The 24,351-nt window shown below is 48.9% G+C and overlaps 1 protein-coding gene across 2 annotated transcripts in view; it reads left to right on the top strand.

Moving 5' to 3' along the window:
• Positions 1 to 24,351, top strand: part of STOML1 (stomatin like 1) — a 116,353-nt gene that overhangs the window by 39,455 nt on the left and 52,547 nt on the right. For both annotated transcript variants that reach the window (XM_086959269.1, XM_086959270.1), the window contains exons 3-6: positions 1,651 to 1,757; positions 15,758 to 15,907; positions 16,427 to 16,630; positions 17,351 to 17,588. In XM_086959269.1, the coding sequence (XP_086815395.1) occupies positions 1,651 to 1,757; positions 15,758 to 15,907; positions 16,427 to 16,630; positions 17,351 to 17,588 (699 nt within the window). The remainder of the gene's footprint in view (positions 1 to 1,650; positions 1,758 to 15,757; positions 15,908 to 16,426; positions 16,631 to 17,350; positions 17,589 to 24,351) is intronic.

A 24,351-nucleotide genomic window follows, 5' to 3' on the forward strand; every position in this document is an offset into this window, starting at 1 on the left:
ATAAAGCAAGCCTGCGAAGTGCTCAGCCTGGAAGACACACTCCCAGACTCTTGTGGACAGACAGCAATCCGGTACCGCACTGTCTTCATCTGCTTTCTTCAGCAATTACAACATGAACATACTGGAAGTGTACAGAGTTCTGCCCATGTTTTCCTTCATTTATATTTTATGCCGGGAGCACAGAAATGTGGCGGGGAATGAAGGGGAGGAATATTATTTTGTGTTTCACATGGAGAATGAAGGATATTAATATATTAATGGCCATGAAAGAAATGTGGCATTCTCCAACCCCGTGTAACTGTGAAAGCCATACTGTCAGAATCATTTGAAATACACGGCTCAGATGCCCTGATCTGAAGCCAGTCTTACATATTTGCTGAAATTTGAAACTGCAGAGGTTTTTATGGCGTACATCGGCTTTAACTCTGACTGCTCCAGCAGAAAATGCAGCCTAGGTCTCACAACAAATAAGAAACAGGAAAACAATATTCTATAACTATTTTGATCATCTTTTATTTTAGGTAACTACATACAAAAAATCCACACACCTTAATAAAAAATGATTAATCACTCAAGTTAAAGAAGTGTAGGGAAATACAGTATTTTATGTTAACATTTTGAAACCTCAGTTGGTTAATAAAATACCTACAAATGTTTTGTGTGTAACTAGAGAGAAACAGAATTTTGCCCTAGTTGGCACAGTGGGGGATAGGGACTTCTGTGTTCTAATGCTATGATGTCCCAGACTGCGACTAAAACCACTGTGAATATACACATTGTTTTAAAATTGTATTAAATACGGTATAACATAGACTGCCGCAAAATATGCAGAGAATTGGTGGCTATAATAAAGGAAGTATTAACCTTCTATTCAGGGGTTTTGCAGCAGTTTCAAGATATTTTCTGAGCTTCTCATTGCTGAAAAGGTGTTATCTGTTTTCATGCACTTTATTGCTTGGTTTTACTCCAGATAAAGTGTTCACGTAAACCACGGAAATGTCACACTTCAGCAATCTGAAAACGTGCAATCTTTGTTTACATATTTCCCCCGTCTTCATGTGCTTTATTTTGCCCGCGAGAAAGTGTCACTCATAGTCGTTGAATGTCACTCATAATTACATTGACATGAAAATGTTTCACATAAGCAATCTGAAACCTTGGCAGCTATGGGAATCTGAATGGAGGAGAAAGAGAGGCGAAGGCCTATAAGAAAGCAGGACATAGAAAAGGTAAGGAATATTTGACTCAAGATGAAAAAGGAACTGAACATGATGTGTTCAAATAAAATTAAAGAAAGAGTGAAAGAAATGTAAGGCTGGAAGGAAAGAGAAAGGGAGGAAATGAAGTGAGAAACACATAGAACAACACTAAATGAAGGAAGAAAGACAGATACCTAGTTGAAGAATTTCACAATGCAGGGATACATTCTTGAGACAAGAAGCGAAGCAGAATCTCATTACCCACCAATCCTTTTAGGTGGCCTTGTGAGCACCAGTACTGATGCATATGTCTTAGTGGTCTGGGCATACTAGGAGCATTACATTTGTTGCCTTTGTAAAAGAATAATTCCAAGTTGCAGTCTGATTATATCACACGTTGTAAAGGGCCAGTCGTGATACAGCCTTATGTTTTTATCCGACCATTCTACAGATCGCTCCCAGAGCTGGCTTTCATGGATGTGTCATGGAATCATCTCATCTCTCGTCCTAATACTGCTGATTATCACTTTCCCCATTTCTGGATGGTTTGCTCTAAAGGTAAGGGCGACAGCTTGCCTTATGTTGTAAATCCATTACCAGTTCCAATACCCATTCCATAAATCTAGACATTTGTGTAAGTATGAATTTTAATTCTATAATGCCACTCAGAGATTTTGCAGGAAGCTCAGGCTTCAGTAAGAGTTTGTATTCAGTTAGACTGTGAAGCCATCTCTTCCTTTCCTCCTTGTTTTTCCATTATCTATGCCGCTATGCTTAAATGCCATACGCCTTGCGTGTCCTAGAGCCATGGCTTTCCCTAAATGTGGGCACAGCTCCTGGAAGGTTGCAGAGTTAAACAATAATACCAATGAGCAAGAGGCTTGCAAGGACAGAATCCAAAAATGATTGTATTTTTTATTTTTATTTTAAAAGTTTTATGTAGCGCTGGCTAGAACCAGAGGTGTCAGAGCGCTTTACATGAGTTACAGCTAGTTACAGGTTACATAGTTACATCACTTAAATCAAACAGTCACAGGGGGAGGAGGAGAGGGAAGGAGGGAATACACAATGGGAAAAACGAGGAAAATAATGTCAGATGTCCGGCTGGGTAGGTGCGGCCGAGGGGGTGAAACCAGGGCCAGACTCCTCTTTAGCTGCATATGACAGCTCAACCGGGCATCAGCCAAGGTTGCTCGTGCATCGAGGTGAGTAGAAACAGTTTTGTTAACTGCCCAGGGTGCATCGTCAGAGGTCAATCAGAAATTCAGAGGAACGTTATTATGAGTTCTATATAGTGCTGGCTAGACCCTTAGGTATAAGAGCACTTTACATTAGGCTACACACTGTTGCAGAGAATAAAAACAAATACACATTGCGTCAAAAATTAAGCAACAAATTGAGAGAGGAAAGAAAGGTGAGACAACTAGAGGGGAGGGGGGGGAGTGTGAAGGGGAGGAAGGGGGAAAAGAGGGCAGGAGAGACGAAATGAAGTCTGCCCAAAGACCGACTGAGTAAGTGACGTCCGAGGAGGGAATCCACAGCCCGTCTCCCCAATAGCTAATCAGGTAGCTCCATCGAGCATCAGTCATATAGCTAGGTCTCAACTGATGAGGGAAAGTTCACAGAAGAAAGTACAGTGGATAGACCGGGTGGGAACGAAGAGCAAGGATGGGTGAGGGCAAAAGTCAATAGCTGGAAAGAGGAAAAGAGTAGAGAGGAGGGTAGTAGAGGGTATGGAGAAGAGGAGAAGGGAGAAAAGTCCAGTAGAGAGACGCAGGAGAGTTTTCCCAAAGACTGGCTGTGTAGATGATGGTCAAGGAAGGAAATCCATAGCCCATTTCCTCTTTAGCTCACGAGGTAGTTCCACCAGGCGTCAGTCAAAATGTCAAGGTCTCAGCTGCCGATGGGAAGATCTCCGAGTCAAATGACATGGAGAGTGAGCAGTAGCAGGGTCGGTTTGGGAGTGCCCCGGTGCCTCAGGAGTACCCCGCGGCGTAGTCAGGGCTGGCCCCAGTCGCCATCTTGGGGACAGGCACTACAGCAAACTCCACCTCCGCCTGAGATACAAGCATTGTGAGAGGCAGATGGGAGGGAAGCCAAGAAATCACGGTAGCCTTTCCAGCAGGAGACGTGTTCCTAGGTCCAGCAGGTCGTTGGGCCTGGAATCTGAAGGTGTAACAGGTACTCACTGTGGACGGTGAAGGTTCAGCTGAGCGCCGGGTGCTCCTCAGGGCAGCGATAGCACAGGCCCACGATTCAACGGCACGGGCCATCAACCAGCTCCCTAGCCGAAGCGACGATGTGCATTGTGAGTTGGGCGCCGTTACTGCGCTGATTTAAATAGCGCGGGTGGCGGACGCCATCATAGGGTCAGGCAGCATTGGGGCTGATGGATCATTTACAGGTAAATAATTTTGTAATAGAAATGTATGAACTTTGAGCCCACAGAAAAGAACTACGAATTCACAAATGGCTGGCTGACTGAGATATGCTGGTACTTTAAAGGAAGGAAAATTATATCCTACCACATCTGACCCTACTGCAGATCAAACTATCTCATAATCCTTCAAAAGTATTGTGGATCGAGGTTCCGGCACCAGCTTGAGAACAATGACCCTTAACAAAGGTCTGTCATGATAGCAAAAATCGACGTGCAACAAAGCGCTTCACATATAGAGCAAACGTAGCAACACAAGCTCTGAACACGCACTTGAAATTCACTACACAGCACTCCCAGCAGAAATAGCCGATCTAGGACGTCCTCACATGGCCACCATAGCAAAGTCAGGCACTGACCAGCTATAAGCCAACAGAAGCTTGAAAGGCCCCCGCTTCGAAATGCTCCGTACAGTTGCCCTCACTACAGCCAAACAGACGAACAAGCTTCTCTCTTGCCTAAGTCAGCACCCTCAAAGCTGGCAAGATAGATCCCACCGCACTCGCGTCACTCACGTCGTCGCCATTTTAGTGTCAGGCCGAATCGATTAAGAGAGCTCCACAAACCTCACATCATGCCTGTAACAATATAAATACCCCATCGGAGAGTGTAGTGATCCATAGTACAGTTTGCAAAACGACAGAAATGTGGGTCTGAATAGTCAATAAGCAGCAGTTTAATTAGATTAACAAAACAAAAGATGTTATAATTGGGTTTTAATTCTCAATAATTCAGCCATCATATTTGTAATTTCAAAGAATTTCCTCTTCCATGTGTCCATTATAAGCAGTACTTTGAATACAGTGGCATACCTCTGCACCTTCTTCACCTGCCCCAAGAACCTTCAGGGCTCAGTCTTTGGCTGTAGACAGTCCCACTGCCCCAGCACCCACAGGGCACGCATTTTGGTAATGCTCTGTTGGCTCTTTGTGCAGCCTCGGCACGTGACAACCAATTGTACACTGGCTTCAACAGTTCCATGTACTATCACTAGAAGTTATTTTCATTGTAATGTTTTGTATGGCAATGGTTTATTCATTGCTAATGCTCAAAAGTTACATAACTATTACAATGAGAATGGAAAGATTACAATTTAATTTGGTTTGCACTCAAAATGTTTCCCACAGTAGTGTAAGAAAAATCATGAAATAACATTGTCATATTATGAGCGGAATGATACCTTTAGATTAAGGGGACTAATTACCGCTAGATGCGATGGGATAAATGTGAGCAGTGGCCATATGAAAAGTAATCAAATACAATGTAATTAAAAAGTGTATTAGTGCCATTAATGGAAAACAATGCCTTAGGTGATATCTCAGGGGTTTGTCATCTTTGGTTTCGATAAGTAAGACATTGAGTAAGACAACCCAGATTGTCCAAGTTTGATTCTGTAGAGAGAAGCGTTACGTTATGGAGCTAGTCCTGAAACTTGTATTGAGCATAAAAATAAGGGCCCGCGCATAAAAAGACCTCCAAACCAAAGGGTAGGAAAATGTAATTGTCAATCTGTTGATTCTACTGGGCTTCGCTGATGTCATCAATGTGTTTTCTGATGTCATCTGTTTATGTAGATAGAAAGGTTGTTGTAACTGCACGCACGGACAAAATGTGTTGCTATTTACAATCTCATACATGAGATTGTGTGGTCATAAGTAGGGCACGGAGTGTTATGGTTGCAAAGTTCACCATAACACATACATTTCTGCGATTTTTTGGGGGGCGGGCATATCCAACACTTCAGTTCAATTAAGGTTTTATAACAGCATTTTTTTTGTTTATGTATGATGCTGCATGCTTACTGATCTTAGTACAGAACTAACTTCCTTAAACAGTTGTTTCACAAGATGAGTTTGAGTTGAAGACAATTTCCCATTGACACAGAATGGGTAGAACTGTTTGATACATCTGGCCCCTAGGGTTTTTTATGACATTGGTTAACAAGAGCGAGGAATTTACTTGTGCCATCTCTACTCATGACTTCTCACGTAATATCATATGACATCACAAGTCACCACTGTTTGCAAGATGAATCATATCATTAGTGACCACGGTGGACTGGACTACCAGGAATTTTCCAGTTTGCGGGAGGCTGCTTTCGGGCCACAGGGGCTGCTTGTCCATTTCTGAACGTAATCCTCAAATAGTGGTTGTTTCTCTCGCCTATTTCTCACTTGCTTACAGCGTACACTATTCCTGGACATTGGAGGCCCAGCCTGGGAAGAAAGAATGGAGCAGGCGCAGTCCAATGTGTGGATTGATGTTTGCTAAGTACTGCTCTAGCCTACTTGCCCAACCTGTGGTCCTGTGAAATAAAGAGATGGGAAGTTTAGGGTGATGGAAAATACTGCTGTGTTCGCAGAATACCAAGGCTGCCAGTCTTGGATGCTGAATGCCAAGGCTGCCTATTCTTGTTTCTATCTCATGCCTCTTTCCTCCATCATCCTACACTTCCTATCTCTTTATCTCACTGCTGTAGGTTATTTTTAGCTGTTGTTTTCTCCATTTGTTTTCCTATATTTCTCTTCCTCCTTTGTACTCTCTTTTCCGAACTTTTCTCTTTTTCTCTGGATCAAAGTTTGTTAATGAAAAATAAATCCCAAGTCCGAAAGTAAGTGTTGGTGTCCGCCACCTACAACCACAGTGCTATTTAAGCATGATATTTACACACTGGTGATTTGCGATACCGGCCTCAGGATGTTGCGTTTTGTACTTGTAGTTTGTGAATGCTGGCCTAGCTTTGTTACTCTACATGAAAGCCCAGTATGGAGACTGGTTAGGGAGTAGAGCATTACATACTGGAACATTGCAGAGAGGGCCTGAGATGGTGCTTCACATACTTGGACATTGTGGATACTGTCCTAAGAATGCTGCTTTACATAAAGGGACATTGTGCATTCTGGCCTACGAGATTTACATTCTGGGGTATTGTAGAAAATGGATTAGTATAGAACATTACATGCTGGGGCAATGTTGGTCAGGCTTCGCTGCTTCAATTATCGTGGTACTAAGATGTTCAATTAGGGCTATTACTTTACAATCAAAATATGACTGGCCTTAGTCCATGTCTTGGGCTCAGCCCATAAACTATATTGGCTTTGACCACGAGCTTGAAAAAAGGTCTTAACAAAGTTACTTCTAGTGCCAATTTGGGTAATAGTCACACCGTTGGCAACATATTCAGCAGGTTTAGTGATGTCATTCATGATGGGATATGTGTTCAACCAGTAATGTGATTTGAAATGTCTTTTCTAACACCATGTTTGAGTTCATGAGCAGTGCATTGGGGCAGCGTTAAGTTTGTAGAGCCCGATTACCTGGTGATTTTGTAATATGGGCAGGTGTTGTGTCATGCAAGCAGCATCGCAGTAGCTGTAAGGTATTTTTGTTTTAGGTCTCTTGAATGCTTCCTAAACAACCTTAACTAACGTATAAGTGAATATCAAAGCTTTTTGTAAATGTATATACCCTGTCTCTGTACTTAGAACCACTGTGCATGTTTTTGCCAATATACAGTGGCATAGGATGCAGGGCATTGGCTTTGGACATGTTTGCTACCAGTCCCTCATCCTCCAGAGCATCACAGGATAGGTAACGCCTTTGGGTGTCTGCAACAGCCACAGGTTCTGTAGTGTGGACGTATATGTGATACCCATGCCCAAAAACGGTGGCCACTATGCACTGTTTTTGTTTTTATGCTTTGACACTAGGCAAACTGTTAGACGGGACCTGAAGGGTCGGCCGAGGACAAGGGGAGAGGTCTCCGGGGAGAGCCGTCTCCAGCGATCGTACAGACAAGTAACTTCCCCCCCACAGATGGACACCACACAAAGATAAGATTTAACGTTCTTTATAAGCAATCTTGAGGTACGGTAGAATGGTACAAGGAGGTCTGGACTCAGGGGTCCCCTCAATTCTAGTCTCTTGGATGGGAGAGGGGGTAGCGGGACAGTCTTATTACCAATATGGTAGTTGCGATGAGATGATGGGTAGCTCACAATCCTCGAGCTCGGCGTTCTAGGAGGACGGGCCGCGGCAGCGCCAGCAGGTCCCGGGGAGATCGAAGGTGGCAACGGTCCGCGGCAGCGCCAGCAGGTCCCGACGAAGATGGTGGTTACAACGGGCCGCGGCAGCGCCAGCAGGTCCCGGCGAGGATGAAGGTTGCAGAAGGCCGCTGCAGCGCCAGCGGACAAGACGACAGTTCACAAGGCAGGGCTGCGGCAGCGCCAGCAGTCCGTCAAGGATGAGTTCTTCTCGGTGTCTCTCGACTCCAGGATACAACTCCTTCCTGCTCTGGAGCTGCCCCAGTTATAGGTCTGGCGGCCTTTGATGTCCGGACCCTCGCACTTGGAGGTCGGGAGGTCCGGGATGAGGGAGTCCAGACACCCAGCAGGGGGGTGGAGCCAGCGCCCGTGGAGGCTGGGGGCGATCGGCACCTGGCGGGGGAGAGCCATCGACACTTCTTTCTCCCATTGACCTGCCAAGTGGTCCGTTCACCTCCTGGGTGGATGGTGGTGCCGGGATGTCGGGGCCTGGCCAGGCCCAGGGTTGGGGTCGAGCTGAGGCCATGCGGCCTCCTGGTGCAGTGTCCAAGATGGCGGCCGGGCTGGGCAATGGTGCTGACGGTGGCCCGGGCCCGTGATACAGAGATGTCCGGGGGTAGGAGTCCCGTAGGGGACGGAGTGTGGGTTGCTTCTGTGGGTAGCACCTGGAGAGCCGGTGTCCTGGCTCTGTCATGCGGGGAGGGAGCGAGCCCTTCATGTGGCCTGTCCAACATGCGTCCCCCCCAGCTGAAGGCGGGGAGAGTCACCCATCCTCTTGGGGACTCTCCTCGTCGAGGCGGAAAAAGCATGACAGGCCATCCGCGTTGGCGTGATCCTGGCCAGGGCGGTGCTCCACAGTGAAGTCCATCCCCTGCAGGGAGATGGACCATCGCAAGAGCTTGGGATTTTCCCCCCGCATCTGCATTAGCCATTGCAGGGGGCGATGATCTGTTTGCACCCGAAAGTGGGTACCGAAGAGGTAGGGCCGGAGCTTCTTGAGGGCCCATACTACTGCGAAGGCCTCCCTCTCGATGGTGCTCCAGCGCTGTTCTCGGGCCAACAGACGTCTGCTGATGAAGGCCACTGGTTGGTCGACTCCCTCGGGGTTCAGTTGGGAGAGGACGGCCCCAATGCCATGGTCGGAGGCATCAGTCTGAACGATGAACTCCCGGCTGTAGTCGGGAGCCTGGAGTACCGGGGCGGTGCACATGGCGACCTTCAACTTCTCGAAGGCCGCTTGACAGTCGGGAGTCCAGTCGACTCTTTTTGGCTGGTTCTTGGATGTAAGTGCTGTGAGGGGCCCCACACTGCTGCCATAGTCCTTCACAAACCGCCGGTAGTATCCGGTGAGCCCCAAGAAGGCCCGGACCTCGGTTTGCGTTACGGGTGGCTGCCAGGACTGGATGGCAGCGATCTTGAGTTGGAGGGGGGCCACCAGACCGCTCCCCACTTGGTGTCCGAGGTAGGTCACGGACCCCTGGCCAATCTGGCATTTGCTGGCCTTGATTGTGAGGCCGGCCTGTTGGAGGGCCTGCAGGACCTCTCGGAGGTGGCGGAGGTGGTCTGACCAGTGGCGGCTGTAAACCGCGATATCGTCCAGGTAGGCGTCGCTGAACTCTTCGAGGCCCGCCAATACCTGGTTCACCAGGCGTTGAAAGGTTGCTGGAGCGTTTTTCATGCCGAATGGCATCACTTTGAAATGGTAGTGACCATCCGGGGTGAAGAAAGCGGACCGTTCTTGCGCCCTGGGGGTGAGGCCGATCTGCCAGTAGCCCGCTGTCAGGTCGAAGATGCTAAGGTAGCGGGCAGCCCCCATGCGGTCGATCAGTTCATCGGCTCGGGGAATGGGGTGAGCGTCGGTCCGGGTGACAGCGTTCAGACCCCGATAGTCAACGCAGAATCGGAGCTCAGGGGTGGTGCCGGGGGCAGCAGCTTTGGGGACCAGTACGACTGGGCTGGCCCAGGGGCTGTCCGAGGGTTCGATGACTCCGAGTGTGAGCATTTTCGACACTTCTTCTTGGATGCAGGCACGTACCCGATCTGGCACGCGGTACGCCCGATGTCTGATGGGGGGACTGTCCCCAGTGTCCACGTTGTGCAAGCACCAGGGGGTGACCCCTGGGGTGAGGGAAAATAGGGCTGCGAATTACAGCAGGAGAGCCCGACAGTCTTGGCGCTGCTCCGAGGTTAGGGCATCTGAGAGTCGGACCCCGTCTACTGAACCATCTTTCTCACGGGTCCTCAGTAGGTCAGGGAGGGGCTCGGAGTCTTCTTCCGCTCCACTGTCTGTAGCCATCAGTAGGCTGAGCTCCGAGCGCACAAAGTGGGGTTTGAGTCTGTTGGCGTGGAGGACCCGGAGGGGGTTCCGGGGAGATTCCATGTCGATGAGATAGGTGACGGGGCTCTTGCGCTCGATCACCTTGAAGGGCCCCGTCCACTTATCCTGCAAGGCACAAGGTTCGGTGGGGGACATCACGCATACTTGCTGGCCAGGTACGAACTCTATGGAGGAGGCGTTCTGATCGTACCATTTCTTCATGTCCTCCTGACTGGCTTCAAAATTGGCTTTGGCGATCTCTCGGAATCGCCTGGTCTGATTGCGGAGGGTCAGGAGGTACTTGTAGACGTCTGGAGGGGTTTTCAGGGGGGCCATCTCCCAACCTTCCTTGACTAGGCTGAGGGGCCCTCGAACAGGGTGTCCGTACAAGAGTTCGAAGGGGCTGAAGCCGAGGGACTTCTGAGGGACTTCTCGGTAGGCGAAGAGGAGGCACGGGAGTAGCACATCCCACTGGCGGCGGAGGGGCTCTTCCAACCCCATAATCATTCCCTTGAGTGTGCGGTTGAACCGCTAAACCAGTCCGTTTCCTTGCGGGTGATAGGGGGTTGTGAATCGGTAGGTGACCCCGCACTGCTGCCAGAGGGATTTCATGTATTTTGAAATAAAGTTCGTGCCTCTGTCGCTGACGACTTCCCGGGGGAAGCCCACCCGGGAGAAGATCCCCATTAAGGCTCGGCCGACCACCGGTGCTGTTACAGTTCGAAGGGGGATGGCCTCGGGATAGCGGGTGGCGTGGTCCACCAGTACCAGGATGAATCGATGCCCTTGTGCTGTTCGGGGGTCCAGGGGCCCCACAATGTCTATTCCCACCTTTTCAAACGGGGTGGTAACCACGGGAAGGGTTGCAGGGGTGCCTTGTGTTTGCGGCCGCTCTTCCTGCTTGCCTGACAAGTGGGACAGGACCGGCAGTGGTTGAGTACGTCATTTCTCATTTTGGGCCAGTAAAAGTGGGTCACCAGGCGGTTGTAGGTTTTGTCCTGACCCAAGTGTCCGGCCAGGGGGACGTCGTGGGCCAAGTTCAACAGGGAGTCTCTAAAACGGAGGGGCACCACCAACACTCGACTGGCCCCCAACTCGGCGATTCTTTGTTCGCTGTACAATAGATCATTGTCCCAATAGATCCAGTGGGCCCCGGCGGTATCTCCCGCGCTCTGGGCGAGTGCTTGCTGTCGTAGTCCCTCGAGGGAGGGACATGTCTTTTGCTCTTGACGGAATTGTTCCTGGGTGGGTCCCCCTTCTTGACGCCACTGGGCCAGGTCTGGGAGGTCCTGGGGCTGAGCGAGTTCTTCTTGGGTTTGTTCCGGGGGGTCGGCGTGGTCGGCGTCCCCCACTGGGGCGATCGGGGGAGGAGGTGCTGGCCATTCGGGTTCTTCGGGTCGGGGGATGGCGCGGGCCGCCATGGACCTGGTGGTTACGCACGCCCAGTCCGGGAGGCCCAACATCCCCAGGTGCTCTCTTCTTTCCACGGCGGCCCACGGGGAACTCTCGAGATCGTTCCCCAGGAGACAGTCCACGGGGGCATCATCGCGGACCGTCACCTTCAGCAGGCCGGATACTCCTCCCCACTCGAAGGGGACGCAGGCCATCCGACACAGGCTCTCCGAATTGTCGGCTGAACGGACGGGGCAGAGAACGTTCGGTAGGATTTGTTCTGGGGTCACCAGGTGACAGCGGACGGCCGTCACACTGGCCCCCGTGTCACGTAGGGCTTCAGCCTTGCGCCCATTTATGTTCACCCACTGACTGTATTTTCTGGTGTTGGCGGGTAGGGGAGCCCGCGGGATCATGTCTCTTCCCCCTAGGCACGCCAGGACCATGGCGGCCAGTTCCCACTCTTGTTGCTCTTGTTCGTATTCTTCATGCTCTTCGGAGACTTGCTCTTCTCCTAGAGCGGCGGCAGCTACCTGGCGGGGCCTCGGAGTCTGGTTCTGTGGGCAGTTCAGGTCATTGGCGTAGTGACCGACTCGCTGGCACCGATGACAAGTGACATTGGCTCTGAATCCCGAGCGCATCGGGGGGTTGCCCCGGCCCGCCAGGAGCGGGGTGCTGGTAGCGAGAGCGGCCGGGACGGCGTCTTTCCCCCGGCCCTGGCCTCCTCCTCCTCCTCGGGGACGGTGATGGCCTTGGTTGTTCCTGTTCTGCTCGTTCGGCCCACCCCGGCCCACTCGGGTGCTTTCCCATCGGTCAGCCTCGGCGGCGAGCTGCCGTGGATCAGTCAATTTACTGTCGAGGAGGTGCTGCCTGAGCTCGACAAAGCAGTTGTTGGAGAGGTGCTCCCATACGACGAGGTTAAAAAGCTGGTCGTTACGTGGCTCCCCTTGATCCATCCCTCAAGGGCTCGGCTGAAATAGTTTACATATTCCACCCAAGTTGTACCCGGGATACGGGTGCAGTCGCGGAACCTCTGGCGGTACATTTCGGGTGTCAGCCCATATCGAGTGAGGAGGGCGGCCTTCATGTGATCATAGGACGTCATTTGATGGTCCGGGAGCTGTAACAGGGCATCACGGCCTTCATTGACGAACCTCCCCCATAGACTGGCTCCCCAGTCACTTCGATCGATCCGGTGGGAGGTCATGGCGATCTCGTAGGCCTTGAACCACTGCTGTATGTCGTCGTTTCGGTAATACTCTCGGACGACATCTTTGGGAATGTGGACCTTTGGTTCTGTAGCTCCTGGGGTGCGCGGTGGCTCGGGCATCCCCAGGTCTTTGTTTTGCTTTCGTAGTTCTATCTCTGCTAGTTTGCGCTCGTGTTCGAATGCCAGCCTTTTTTCTTCGAGCTCTCTTTGTCTTTGCTTTTCTTCCCGCTCTTCTCGGAGCCGTAAGTGTTCTAGGTTCAATTTTTGTTCTGCTAGTTTTAGTTCTCCATCCATTTTGAGCCGTGCCAACTCTAATTTGTGCAGTCTGCTTTTTTCTCGCTCCTGGATCTCTTCCCGGGAGAGACCCGTTCTCCTTTCTTCGGAAGGAGTGGTGCTAGTCTCTGGTGCTTCGATGCGTTGGTCCCGGGGACCGGCGGTATTTGCTTCTGCCCATGATTCTAGGGCGTGTTTAAAGTCATCTTTTGTGCTCAGTTCCATACAAAATTGTTTTAATTCTCGATGGTTGTACTCCTCCAGTTTTTCCATTTGGAATTTCTCCGTAGACCCGCTCTCTTGGGTCGACATTGTGGTTTAGACGTGGGGTGAGCTGCTTTCTGTACGATTACGCGTTGGTTCGGATCGCGCCGCTGGCCACCAATGTTAGACGGGACCTGAAGGGTCGGCCGAGGACAAGGGGAGAGGTCTCCGGGGAGAGCCGTCTCCAGCGATCGTACAGACAAGTAACTTCCCCCCCACAGATGGACACCACACAAAGATAAGATTTAACGTTCTTTATAAGCAATCTTGAGGTACGGTAGAATGGTACAAGGAGGTCTGGACTCAGGGGTCCCCTCGATTCTAGTCTCTTGGATGGGAAAGGGGGTAGCGGGACAGTCTTATTACCAATATGGTAGTTGCGATGAGATGATGGGTAGCTCACAATCCTCGAGCTCGGCGTTCTAGGAGGACGGGCCGCGGCAGCGCCAGCAGGTCCCGGGGAGATCGAAGGTGGCAACGGTCCGCGGCAGCGCCAGCAGGTCCCGACGAAGATGGTGGTTACAACGGGCCGCGGCAGCGCCAGCAGGTCCCGGCGAGGATGAAGGTTGCAGAAGGCTGCGGCAGCACCAGCGGACAAGACGACAGTTCACAAGGCAGGGCTGCGGCAGCGCCAGCAGTCCGTCAAGGATGAGTTCTTCTCGGTGTCTCTCGACTCCAGGATACAACTCCTTCCTGCTCTGGAGCTGCCCCAGTTATAGGTCTGGCGGCCTTTGATGTCCGGACCCTCGCACTTGGAGGTCGGGAGGTCCGGGATGAGGGAGTCCAGACACCCAGCAGGGGGGTGGAGCCAGCGCCCGGGGAGGCTGGGGGCGATCGGCACCTGGCGGGGGAGAGCCATCGACACTTCTTTCTCCCATTGACCTGCCAAGTGGTCCGTTCACCTCCTGGGTGGATGGTGGTGCCGGGATGTCGGGGCCTGGCCAGGCCCAGGGTTGGGGTCGAGCTGAGGCCATGCGGCCTCGTGGTGCAGTGTCCAAGATGGCGGCCGGGCTGGGCAATGGTGCTGACGGTGGCCCGGGCCCGTGATACAGAGATGTTCGGGGGTAGGAGTCCCGTAGGGGACGGAGTGTGGGTTGCTTCTGTGGGTAGCACCTGGAGAGCCGGTGTCCTGGCTCTGTCATGCGGGGAGGGAGCGAGCCCTTCATGTGGCCTGTCCAACACAAACCTACACCTTCTTTCCTTTCCACAAAAAACCCTAAGCTCAGCCTAAACACTTGTGTAATGGGCATTCACCACAGTATGTGGTTTTGGACCAAAACCAATGCCTAGTCCCGGACCGCATGGCAGGCCTTTGACCATGTTTTAGTCGGCAATGGGCACAGGGAATGTTTATTTGCCATGTCCTTTGCCAAGTTCCTGTGTCTCCAAAGCCACTGATCACAACCTTTGAAAATGTGCATTAGGGTTTGGTTGGAGGGCATAACTTTTGCCATGCTCTGGGTTTAGTCTCCTGCTCAAGATCTGATTTGAAGACACACAGCCCCTACTTGTGCATATTGCGCCCGCAATGCAGGGCATACCATTCACCCTTCCAACACTCAGAGCATGTCTGTTTGGCTGTACAATGTGGACGGTAGGCACAGGGCATCACCGCATTCTTTGCCTAGTCTCTGCTTGTCAGTTGGTCATTGGCCATTCAAATTTATCACTCTATCTTGGCTAGGCAACCTATATTTCCTAATCCTACCTGTTTACATCATCGAGACCTACAAAAACGTCATTGGAAAGGTCAGTCCAACTGACCTCTGTTATAGCCAACTAAATAATCAATCCTGCACCAATAGTTTAGAGATACAGCATTTTAGATTTTAATATATAATACTATGACAACAGAAACCTATTTAATCTCTACCATCAGCTGTACAACATTGCTGCAACCTTAACGCAATGTAGAGACAACAGCAGTATCTTGATGCAAAGCCATGAAACTGCTCTTTGTCACATAGTAGACAAAATGTACAGTGTGCAGACTGTGAAAACGAAGTTTTTGTTTAGATTCTGGACTCAAATACTGAGAAGCTGTTTCTTCCAAAGAAACTAAATTTTGGTTCATTGACCCTGACCAATATCTTCTTCAGCCAGTTTTCTGTTTTTGATTGCCTTACACTCGAAAACTGGTAGATTCCATTTGTTTAAAAGCATGTTGCGCCCAGTGGTGGTTGGATCTCTGCTACCAGTTCAGAAAAGTAGCCCTAGTGATTCTGATAAAAAAGACAATGGCTTGTTTTGGTATTTGCATTGTCAACACTCAGGAACCAATACATTTTTTATCAATTGTATTCACCCACTCTAGAAGTTCTTGGAGCCCCTTAGGCTGTCCTGGAGTTAGCATATTTTCATATGGGGCTTTGAATTGTTACTGCATGTATTTATGGCAACACAGCAAGTATGAACACTATCAAAGAGTAGTTTGGTCAGTTTTTCCCATGACTTGATAGATCTGGCCATAAACAAAGTGACTTGGACAGAAGCTCGTGTGATGTGGTATGTGGGAACTTGTATATGAAGATAGAATAAATAAACAGGTGGTGAAGCAGTCAGTACAGCTCACACTAGGGCTGAAAAATGCTTCTAAACTGATTGTATGTGTTTTATTTCCAGACAGTTCCCAATTATGAGCGAGTGGTTCTCTTCCGTCTCGGACGTATTAAGGCTCCCCGGGGGCCTGGTGTCATCCTGCTGTTACCCTTCATTGATCAATGGCAGCGGGTGGACCTGCGGACAAAAGCCTTCAGTGTCCCACCATGTAAGGTGAGTGGTACCTAAATGTAATTCTGTACTCTTCACAGTGTGGGGCAAGGTTTTCTATATCACAGGAAGTAGACTGCATGCGCTCCCTTCTCAATGGATGTGGGATAGTATGTCAACAAGTTCGCACAGGGTTTGAGTCCTATGCACCAAAGGGGTTTATGTTGAAACACGGCTGAGGTGGTTTTATTAGAGTGACGGAATCCTCCCTTCCTAGGTATCATTTTTAAGAGTACGACTGGTACAAGTATTTTTGACACTTTAGAGATGAACAGAGAGACAATATTATACCCCACACGGATGATTAACACGCTATACAAATATATGCCTAATGTAAAATGAAGATGCTCGTCAGGGTACAAAACAGATATTCCAATAGCATTCTCTATTGGTGGTTGGCCCTATGCTTTTGCCACATTTCCTAATAAGCAGGAAAAGTCCATACGCTTAACCACAACCTGCCTTACAACTGAAGCAGAGTCTGCAGTTCTAACAAAGTATGTGTCTCATGTCTCCATACAGGTGACCTCAAAAGACAGGGCGGTGATCTCCATTGGTGCTGACATTCAGTTCCGTGTTTGGAATCCGGTCTTGTCAGTCATGGCTGTTCAGGACCTGAACACCGCTACACGTATGACGGCTCAGAACCTCATGACTGCCATGCTGATCAAGAAGAACCTGCGTGAGATTCAGATGGACAAACTGCGCTTAGGTGACCAGCTGCTGGTGAGTTCATGTAAAGCCTCTCATTGGTGAATTTGTCCAAGCACTGGATCATGGCTTAGCATTTAAAAGTTCCATATACTCACAAACACACTGTGTGGCTGTAATTGGAATATGAATTGAAGCTGGTCAACTTAATTTTGGAACGTTGTGAGAAATCTTATTTTGTCAAGTGTTATTCATCAGGAGAGCCTGCTGCACTGTTTCTGATTTTAATCACGTCAACAGATGCTCAATCTGTCCCAGTTACCGACCTCATGCTGTTTAGTGGAATCTTACTTGAGTGAGTTATGCCATTAAATTGCATTGTGCCAGTGACACAAATGACAATGACTTAGACTATGTTGAAGTTTCCGAAGCATGTAATGTGCCTATATGGAGCATCCATTGCTCTTGATGAGGTTTATGATATGAAATGAGTTAGACCCCTACTGTGTACATGAAGCTTTGAATGAGAGATGTGACTCCAGTAGTCACTGGAGGTGGTTGGATAAATTATATGGTACGTCTACCAGTGAGTCTCCTGACATTTCGAAATCATGAAGGCATACATAGTGTAGCAGATCTTGCTCACTGTAGAGAAAGGATTAGATAGATTTTTTACCCAGGTGCGACATCTTGATGCCGGAACTGTGCCACACATTGCCATGCAGAGTAAAAAGTGCATATAATATTGATTTATCGCCCATATTTAGCTCCTTGTCTTTGCCACTGTTTGCTTAGGTGGACATCAACAGCAAAACCAAGAACTGGGGCTTAGAGGTGGACCGTGTGGAGTTGATTTTGGAAGCAGTGTTGAGGCAGCCCGATGACATGCCATCCAGCAACCTCATCATGCCACCATCCATCCCAGGAATGGAAGGGCTAGCTGGGCCTTTCCAGCAGCTAGCAATGCACTTCCTCAGCAACAGTCTTGCGGTCGCAAATCAAAATACAGCGCAAGAAGGAGACTTGCATGCTGGTAAGGACTGTATAGCTGCGTTTTGGACAGATTGATGTGTTTGTATGTAGTGTTGAGAAAATAAATGCATGTTCTTCTGCTGTGGGCTACCTAACGGATTAAAAGACTGAATTGAACTTGCCTTGGAAGCATGACTATATCACTTAAACATGAATGAATGAATGGCATTTTGTACCGCGCGTACTTAGCCCCAAGGGGCAGCAAGGCGCAAAAAACAGACAGACAGAGAAGTCCAAGCTACCAGATAACAGGACCACAAGACCGCTAAGAGCTCGATCCCTTGTATGCCTGGGAAAAAAGCCAAGTCTTCAGATGTTTCCTGAAAACCGCCAAAGAAGACTGGCTAGAAAGCTCCAGGGGGAGGGAGTTCCAAAGTTTTGGAGCCAAGGTGGAAAAGGCTCTACCTCTCCATCTCACCTTAGCAAATCTGGGAACCGAAAGCATGTTCTTAGATGATGACCGGAGGGTTCTCGAGGGGGTGTAAACATACAGAAGAGACCTGATTCTCTCCGAGCCTGAGCCATGTATAGCACTGTGAGCCAGACAGAGAAGTTTAAACTTCTAAAGTTTTGAACACTACTCTATCCCAGCACATGGTCAATAATAACATCCTGGACCCATCTCAAAACGGGTTCAGACCAGGCCATAGTACTGAGTCTGCTCTTTTGGCCACCACAGAGCATCTCCGAACGATTTTAGATGCCGGTCAAAGTGCTGCGCTGATTCTTCTTGACCTCAGCGCGGCCTTTGACACGGTATCCCACGACATCCTTCTCAATCGTTTAGAGACATTTGGAGTATCCGGCCATGCTTTGGACTGGTTCCGATCCTTTCTCAAAGAAAGATCCTTTCGGGTCTCTGCCCCCCCCTTTCTATCCAAATCCCACCCCATTGCACAGGGAGTTCCGCAGGGCTCTGCGTTGAGCCCATCCCTTTTTAATCTTTACGTTCAGCCCCTGGCAGCGTTGGCCAAAGAGTGGGGCCTTACATTAGTATCGTACGCCGACGATACACAGCTGGCCATCGCCCTTACAGAAGGTCCTTCCATTTCATCCTCCAGTTTTAAAAACGGTCTATCTGCGGTTGCCCAATGGATGACAACAAACTGTCTACAGCTCAATGCTGGTAAAACAGAGGTGCTACTTCTTGGCAAAAACACCTGCCTATGGAATGAGCATTGGTGGCCGTCCTCCCTAGGCACCATCCCATCTCCCAAACCCCTAGTGAAAAATCTAGGAGTTTTAATGGATGCCTCACTTAACTTTCAGGCCCACACTAAAAAAGTTGCTGGCACTTGCATCGGCCTGCTGAGGAGTCTTAGCCACATACTAGGCTTCTTCAATGCCAAAACTCGCCAACTTATTATTCAAGCCACCATTCTCTTGCGTCTTGACTACGCCAATGTTCTCCTTCTTGGCGCTAACAAAAGTGAGGTATCACGACTCCAACGCGTGCAAAATTCCGCGGCTAGAACTCTAGTCGGCCTCCCCCGCAGATGTTCAGCTAGAGCGACCATCCAAAAACTACACTGGCTACCCGTCGACTCCAGAATCAAATTTAAGACCCTCATTATGACCTTCAAAATCATTAAACTCGATACCCCTCCACTGCTTCGACCTCTTCTTACCCCCTATGCGCCGTCACGTAACCTGCGCTCTTCCAACCAAAACCTACTATGCGTCCCACGCATAAAACTTTGCCGCATGGGCGGCCGCTCCTTTAGGTTTCTTGGAGCCAAACTTTGGAACGATCTGCCGCAACTTATTCGCTCCATAGAAAGCCTACCGGCGTTCCGGAAGGCAATAAAAACGTACCTATTCCCGTAATTCCCTTCCCCTTCCGCCCAGGCCGAGGTCTTGGTTCTTAGCGCCGGGACGCCTCATTGCTGGGGCAGCTGTTTGCGCTCTACCAAAACTATAGAATAGAATAGAATAGAAAAGAGATCCTAGATGGAATCGGAAGCCAGTGAAGGTCCCTTCTGGCTATGGTTGCAGAAGCGAGTCTAGGAAGGTTTAAGACCATCCTGGCCGCAGCATTCTGCACCATTTGAAGACGGTGGATGGAGCCTTTGCTGATGCCACTATAAAGGGCATTGCAATAATCTAGCCTAGATGAAACTAAGGCAACTGTTGCTTGTTTCCAAGCTACCAGGGACAGGTAGGGGGCGATTTTCCTAAGAATTCTAATTATGCCACAGCAAGTTCATCTGGTTCCCCCACAGATTGTTGCCCCCCTACGATTCTCCGGGCCGCCTTCTCGGCTTGCCCCGCCCCTCCGCTGGCCCTTCTGAACAACTCTCTACTGCTCGGTCAGGTTCCCAGCCAGTTTAAGAACGCTGAGGTGGTCCCTATATTAAAAAAAACAACGCTGATCCCGGGGTTCTGGGCAATTTCCGCCCCATTTCCCTGCTCCCTTACTTGAGTAAGGTACTTGAGTCTCACGTGACCAGCGTCCTCAGTTCCTTCATCGAAGACTCCAACTTCCTTGATTCCCAGCAAGCCGGGTTTAGACCTGCACACTTGACCGAGGCGGTTATCCTCTCTGTCATGGAGGAACTCCGTAGAGGCGCTGACTCCAACATCAGCCAAGCCTTGGTCCTTCTGGATCTGTCGGCTGCCTTTGACACGGTCGACCACACCATCTTGGTCGACCGTGTCAAAGAAGCGGGCATCGGTGGGACGGCCCTTAACTGGGTCCGTTCCTTTCTGACGGGCCGCCACCAATCTGTCCGACTCTCCCAGTTTTCGGCTGACAGGAGGATGCTCACCTGCGGTGTTCCACAGGGTTCGTCCTTGTCACCACTTCTTTTTAACCTGTATCTCACCCCCCTGATCCGTTCCCTCCGGGGTTGGAATGTCTCTGCATTTAATTATGCAGACGACATTCAGCTTGTCTTCAACCTTGACTCCTCTGACGATGCGGCCCAAAATTTCCAATCCACCCTCTGCCATATTAGCAATTGGATGGGCGCCCACCATCTCAAACTTAATCCCGACAAGACGGAGCTTGTTCTGGTCGGAGGCCCATCCAACCCTTGGAACTCCACCTTCTGGCCCCTCTCACTTGGCCCCCCCCCCCACCCTGCTGACAAAGTGAAAAGCTTAGGGGTTTACATCTCCCACGATCTCTCTATGAAACATCAGGTCAATGCCACTGTGTCCTCTTGCTTTTTTCAGCTTAGGAAGATCCGAAAAATAGCCCACTTCCTGACCACCGAAGCCCTCACTCTGGCATTGCTGGCCCTAGTCATCTCTCGGATCGACTACGCTAACGCTCTGTATGTAGGAATCCCTCAATATCAGATCAAACGATTGCAGTTGATACAAAACCAGGCAGCTCGCCTAATTTATCATCAACCCAAACATCATCACGTCCACCCTCTGCTCAAAACCCTTCATTGGCTTCCTGTATCAGAGCGCTGCAAGTTCAAACTTGGCTGTCTGACTCATAAATCTTTGGCCGGCATCGGCCCTTCCTTCATCTCTTCCCTCCTACATCGCTATGTCCCTTCCAGGCACCTCCGATCCTCTGACCAAGCACTCCTTCAGGCACCCAGATACAGGCGCAAAAAACATGGAGGTCTCAGATTTTCTTTTCTGGCCCCCTCATTTTGGAACTCTCTCCCATTGGAACTTAGACTCTCTTGCTCCCATCTTCAATTTAGGTCTCTCCTTAAAACCCACCTCTTCCGCAGTGCCTATTCATAGGCTTTTCTCACCCCCCTCTGCCTCCCACCGAATATAGTGAACAGCGCCAAGAAACCGTCCGGTGTATGCTGCGCTTTATAAGTAATTTTTACATTACATTTTACATTACAAGTTGATACTGTCCTATTTACCTGGGAGTCGAATGATAAAGCGGGGTCAATTAAGATTCCAAGATTCTTGGCGGTAAGAGTGGGGCGGGGGCATTCTCCCAAGGATGGGGGCCACCAGTCTTTTGACCAAAGATCTTGGCTCCCTCCAAAGACCATGAGTTCAGTCTTTTCACCGTTTAGTTTTAGAAAATTAAGGACCATCCATCGGGAGACTGCTTCCATACAAGCTCTGAACTTGGGGGCAACATCGCTAGCTGGCTGGGTGATAGATACCAGGATCTGAGTGTCATCGGCGTACGATAACACATCAAGACCAAAGGATCTTACCACATTAGCAAGTGGGGTAACATAGATGTTAAATAATAAGGGGCTCAACGACGAGCCCTGAGGAACCCCACATTGCACTTCTTGAGAATCGGAAAGAAAATCGCCCATTTTAACTCCCTGCTCCCTTTGATGAAGGAAGGAGGAGAGTAAACTGAGGGCAGAACCCTCTAAACCGATTTCCTTGAGCCTGGAGATCAGGATTGACGGGACAAGGTGTCAAAAGCTGCTGTGAGATCTAATAACACTAGCAGAGCAGAATGTCCCCTGTCAACCTCAATCCGGATTTTATTGGTCACCACCGTGAGGGAAGACTCAGTACTATGGGCTGCCCGAAACCCATGTTGAAAGGAATCTAACAAGTTGGAATTCTCGATGAAGACAGATAGGTTACGATTTATATGAGACTCCAAGTTCTTAGCAGGGGCTGGGAGTAGCGAAATTGGACGATAGTTTTTCAGTATTCTCGGGTCAAGAGAGGGCTTCTTAAGCAATGGCTTAACAACGGCTGTCTTCCAAGGGGAGGGGGAAATCCCCTCGCTAATCGCCATGTTCATAACCTCTAGTAAAGGGGGAAGAACAGACTCTCTACAGGCCTTCAACATTTTTAAAGTGTCGAGGGGCGAGGATGATTTGGTGGCATCGAGTAAGAGGTTAAGATCATCTAGGGACAGGAGGGGGAAACACGTGAGCTGCGGTTTAGGTGGAGCATCAACTTCATCAACAGTAGAGGAGGTTGGTAAGGGGAGGGGACCTGTTGTGTTGGCATCAAGCTCAAGATTGCTGCTTTTAAGTGAGCTATAGATATCCACAATCTTAGAATGAATACAACTTGCTAAGTTATTACAGAGTTCCTGTGTTTGGATGGTGGGATCGGCTGATTTAGGTGCCGAAAGAGAGTCGATTATATTAAACAGGTCTCTTGAAGATTTAAGGGAGGCCGTGAGGTTGGTAAAATTGCACCTTTTTTCTTCGACAATAGCCTTCTTGTTATCTCTGAGTAGGGATTTGTGCAAGGCTTTTCCCTGTAAATCAGGACGAGCATTCCAAGACCTCTCTTGTCGTCTGCATTTCTGACGCATAGATCTTAAGTGGTCAGAAAACATAAGAGCCTCCTCCTCACTTCTTGATTTCCATTGGAAGCTGGAGACCTGGCTTATTGAGTAGTCCCACTAGGCCTTATGTGTGACTAGATTCACACCTGCTCAGTGCCAGGATGACCTCCCGTGTGACAGTAATCTACATAACATAACATAAGCTGGAAGCATTGAACTTTGCCCTGAATGGAGTCAAATTCCAAGTTGAAGGAGTTCTCTTCCTCCTTTCTCTGCAATATACCAGTATTCCTTACAGGAAGCGCTTGTCCCTGGGTCTCATTCAGCATATTCTGAGACATCTAAGGGTCTTTATTGTTTCTCTCTTCCTCACTCTGCTATATCTTGATTACGATGTTGTGAAATGTTGATATGTTAGTTGTAGTGGAAGTCGGTTGTAAGAATTTTAGACTGAGCAGAGAAGTTATTGTGCTCCTGGTGGGACTATGCAGTGTACATTTATACTTCACCAATAATGCTACTTTCCTATTCTGTATCTGTGGCTTTTCTTGGCGAGATATCTTGGTTATGGCCATCTGTTTCTTTATTACACATGCCCTCAAGCCTCGGACAAGTCCACATCCCTTCACCAGTGCATCAAGTAAAAATCTCCATAGCTCGACCCATAAGTTAATAAGATAACTGGCTCTTCGGAAGATATCTGAATTATAGAAATAAAATAGCATAAAAAAGTCTGAAATGCAAAAATGCGTTTTATATATTCATAAGATCAATCATAAATTCAGCACAAAGAGAAACAGAACGTAGTCATTGATGGCAAATAACAGGACTTTATTTCTATAGTCGAGAACTATCTATTTCATTAAAAAAATTACGAGTTAATAGAGAAATGTGTTACTGAAGCTGGCATACCAGGAATGCAAAGAGAATGAAGAAGAGCCAGGGCCCTCATTATTTGTGGAGACTGCCTACACAATGCCCATGTCATTACTAATATCACTTCCAGCATGCAGGAAAGTCTAGAAATGCAAGTTAGGCTGCCTTCAAGTCTGCATAAAGCAGACTACTGTATCACTGAAACCATGGCCATGGCCATTCAATTCCCCATTGATGGTCAAAGCCCTGCAAAGGATGTGTGAGAATTGTGGAGTATTATATGGTGTGGTTACCTCACCATGTAATACACTCACAGAACCACCTTGAGCCCTGTTAGAATCGTTTTTAAAATCTTTGGCTCAACCCTGGGTAGCTCTGGCTTCGAGCAGCAAGGCTTAAACAAAAACACAAGTGTAAAGTATTTAGGTGCACTAAACAACGAATTAAGAAAGTCAAAACACATGAAAGAAATCTGGCACCAATTTATAAAAATAGATTATAGTTTTATTAATTTTCAGTCACCACAATGAGCAAAATCCAACAGAGAGATAGATTTTTCAGTAAAACGTAAATCTCAGCTTTTTACTCAAAAGTGCAAACAAGCATTGATAACCGTAAAGTTTAGAAACTTTCTAAACCTTTTAAGAGTTGTGCTTGATTACCACGCCGAGGACTGAGTGATCACTTCCAA

The sequence above is a fragment of the Lissotriton vulgaris genome, chromosome 2_2 (assembly GCF_964263255.1).
Source record: "Lissotriton vulgaris chromosome 2_2, aLisVul1.2, whole genome shotgun sequence".
Taxonomy (NCBI): Eukaryota; Metazoa; Chordata; class Amphibia; order Caudata; family Salamandridae; genus Lissotriton; species Lissotriton vulgaris.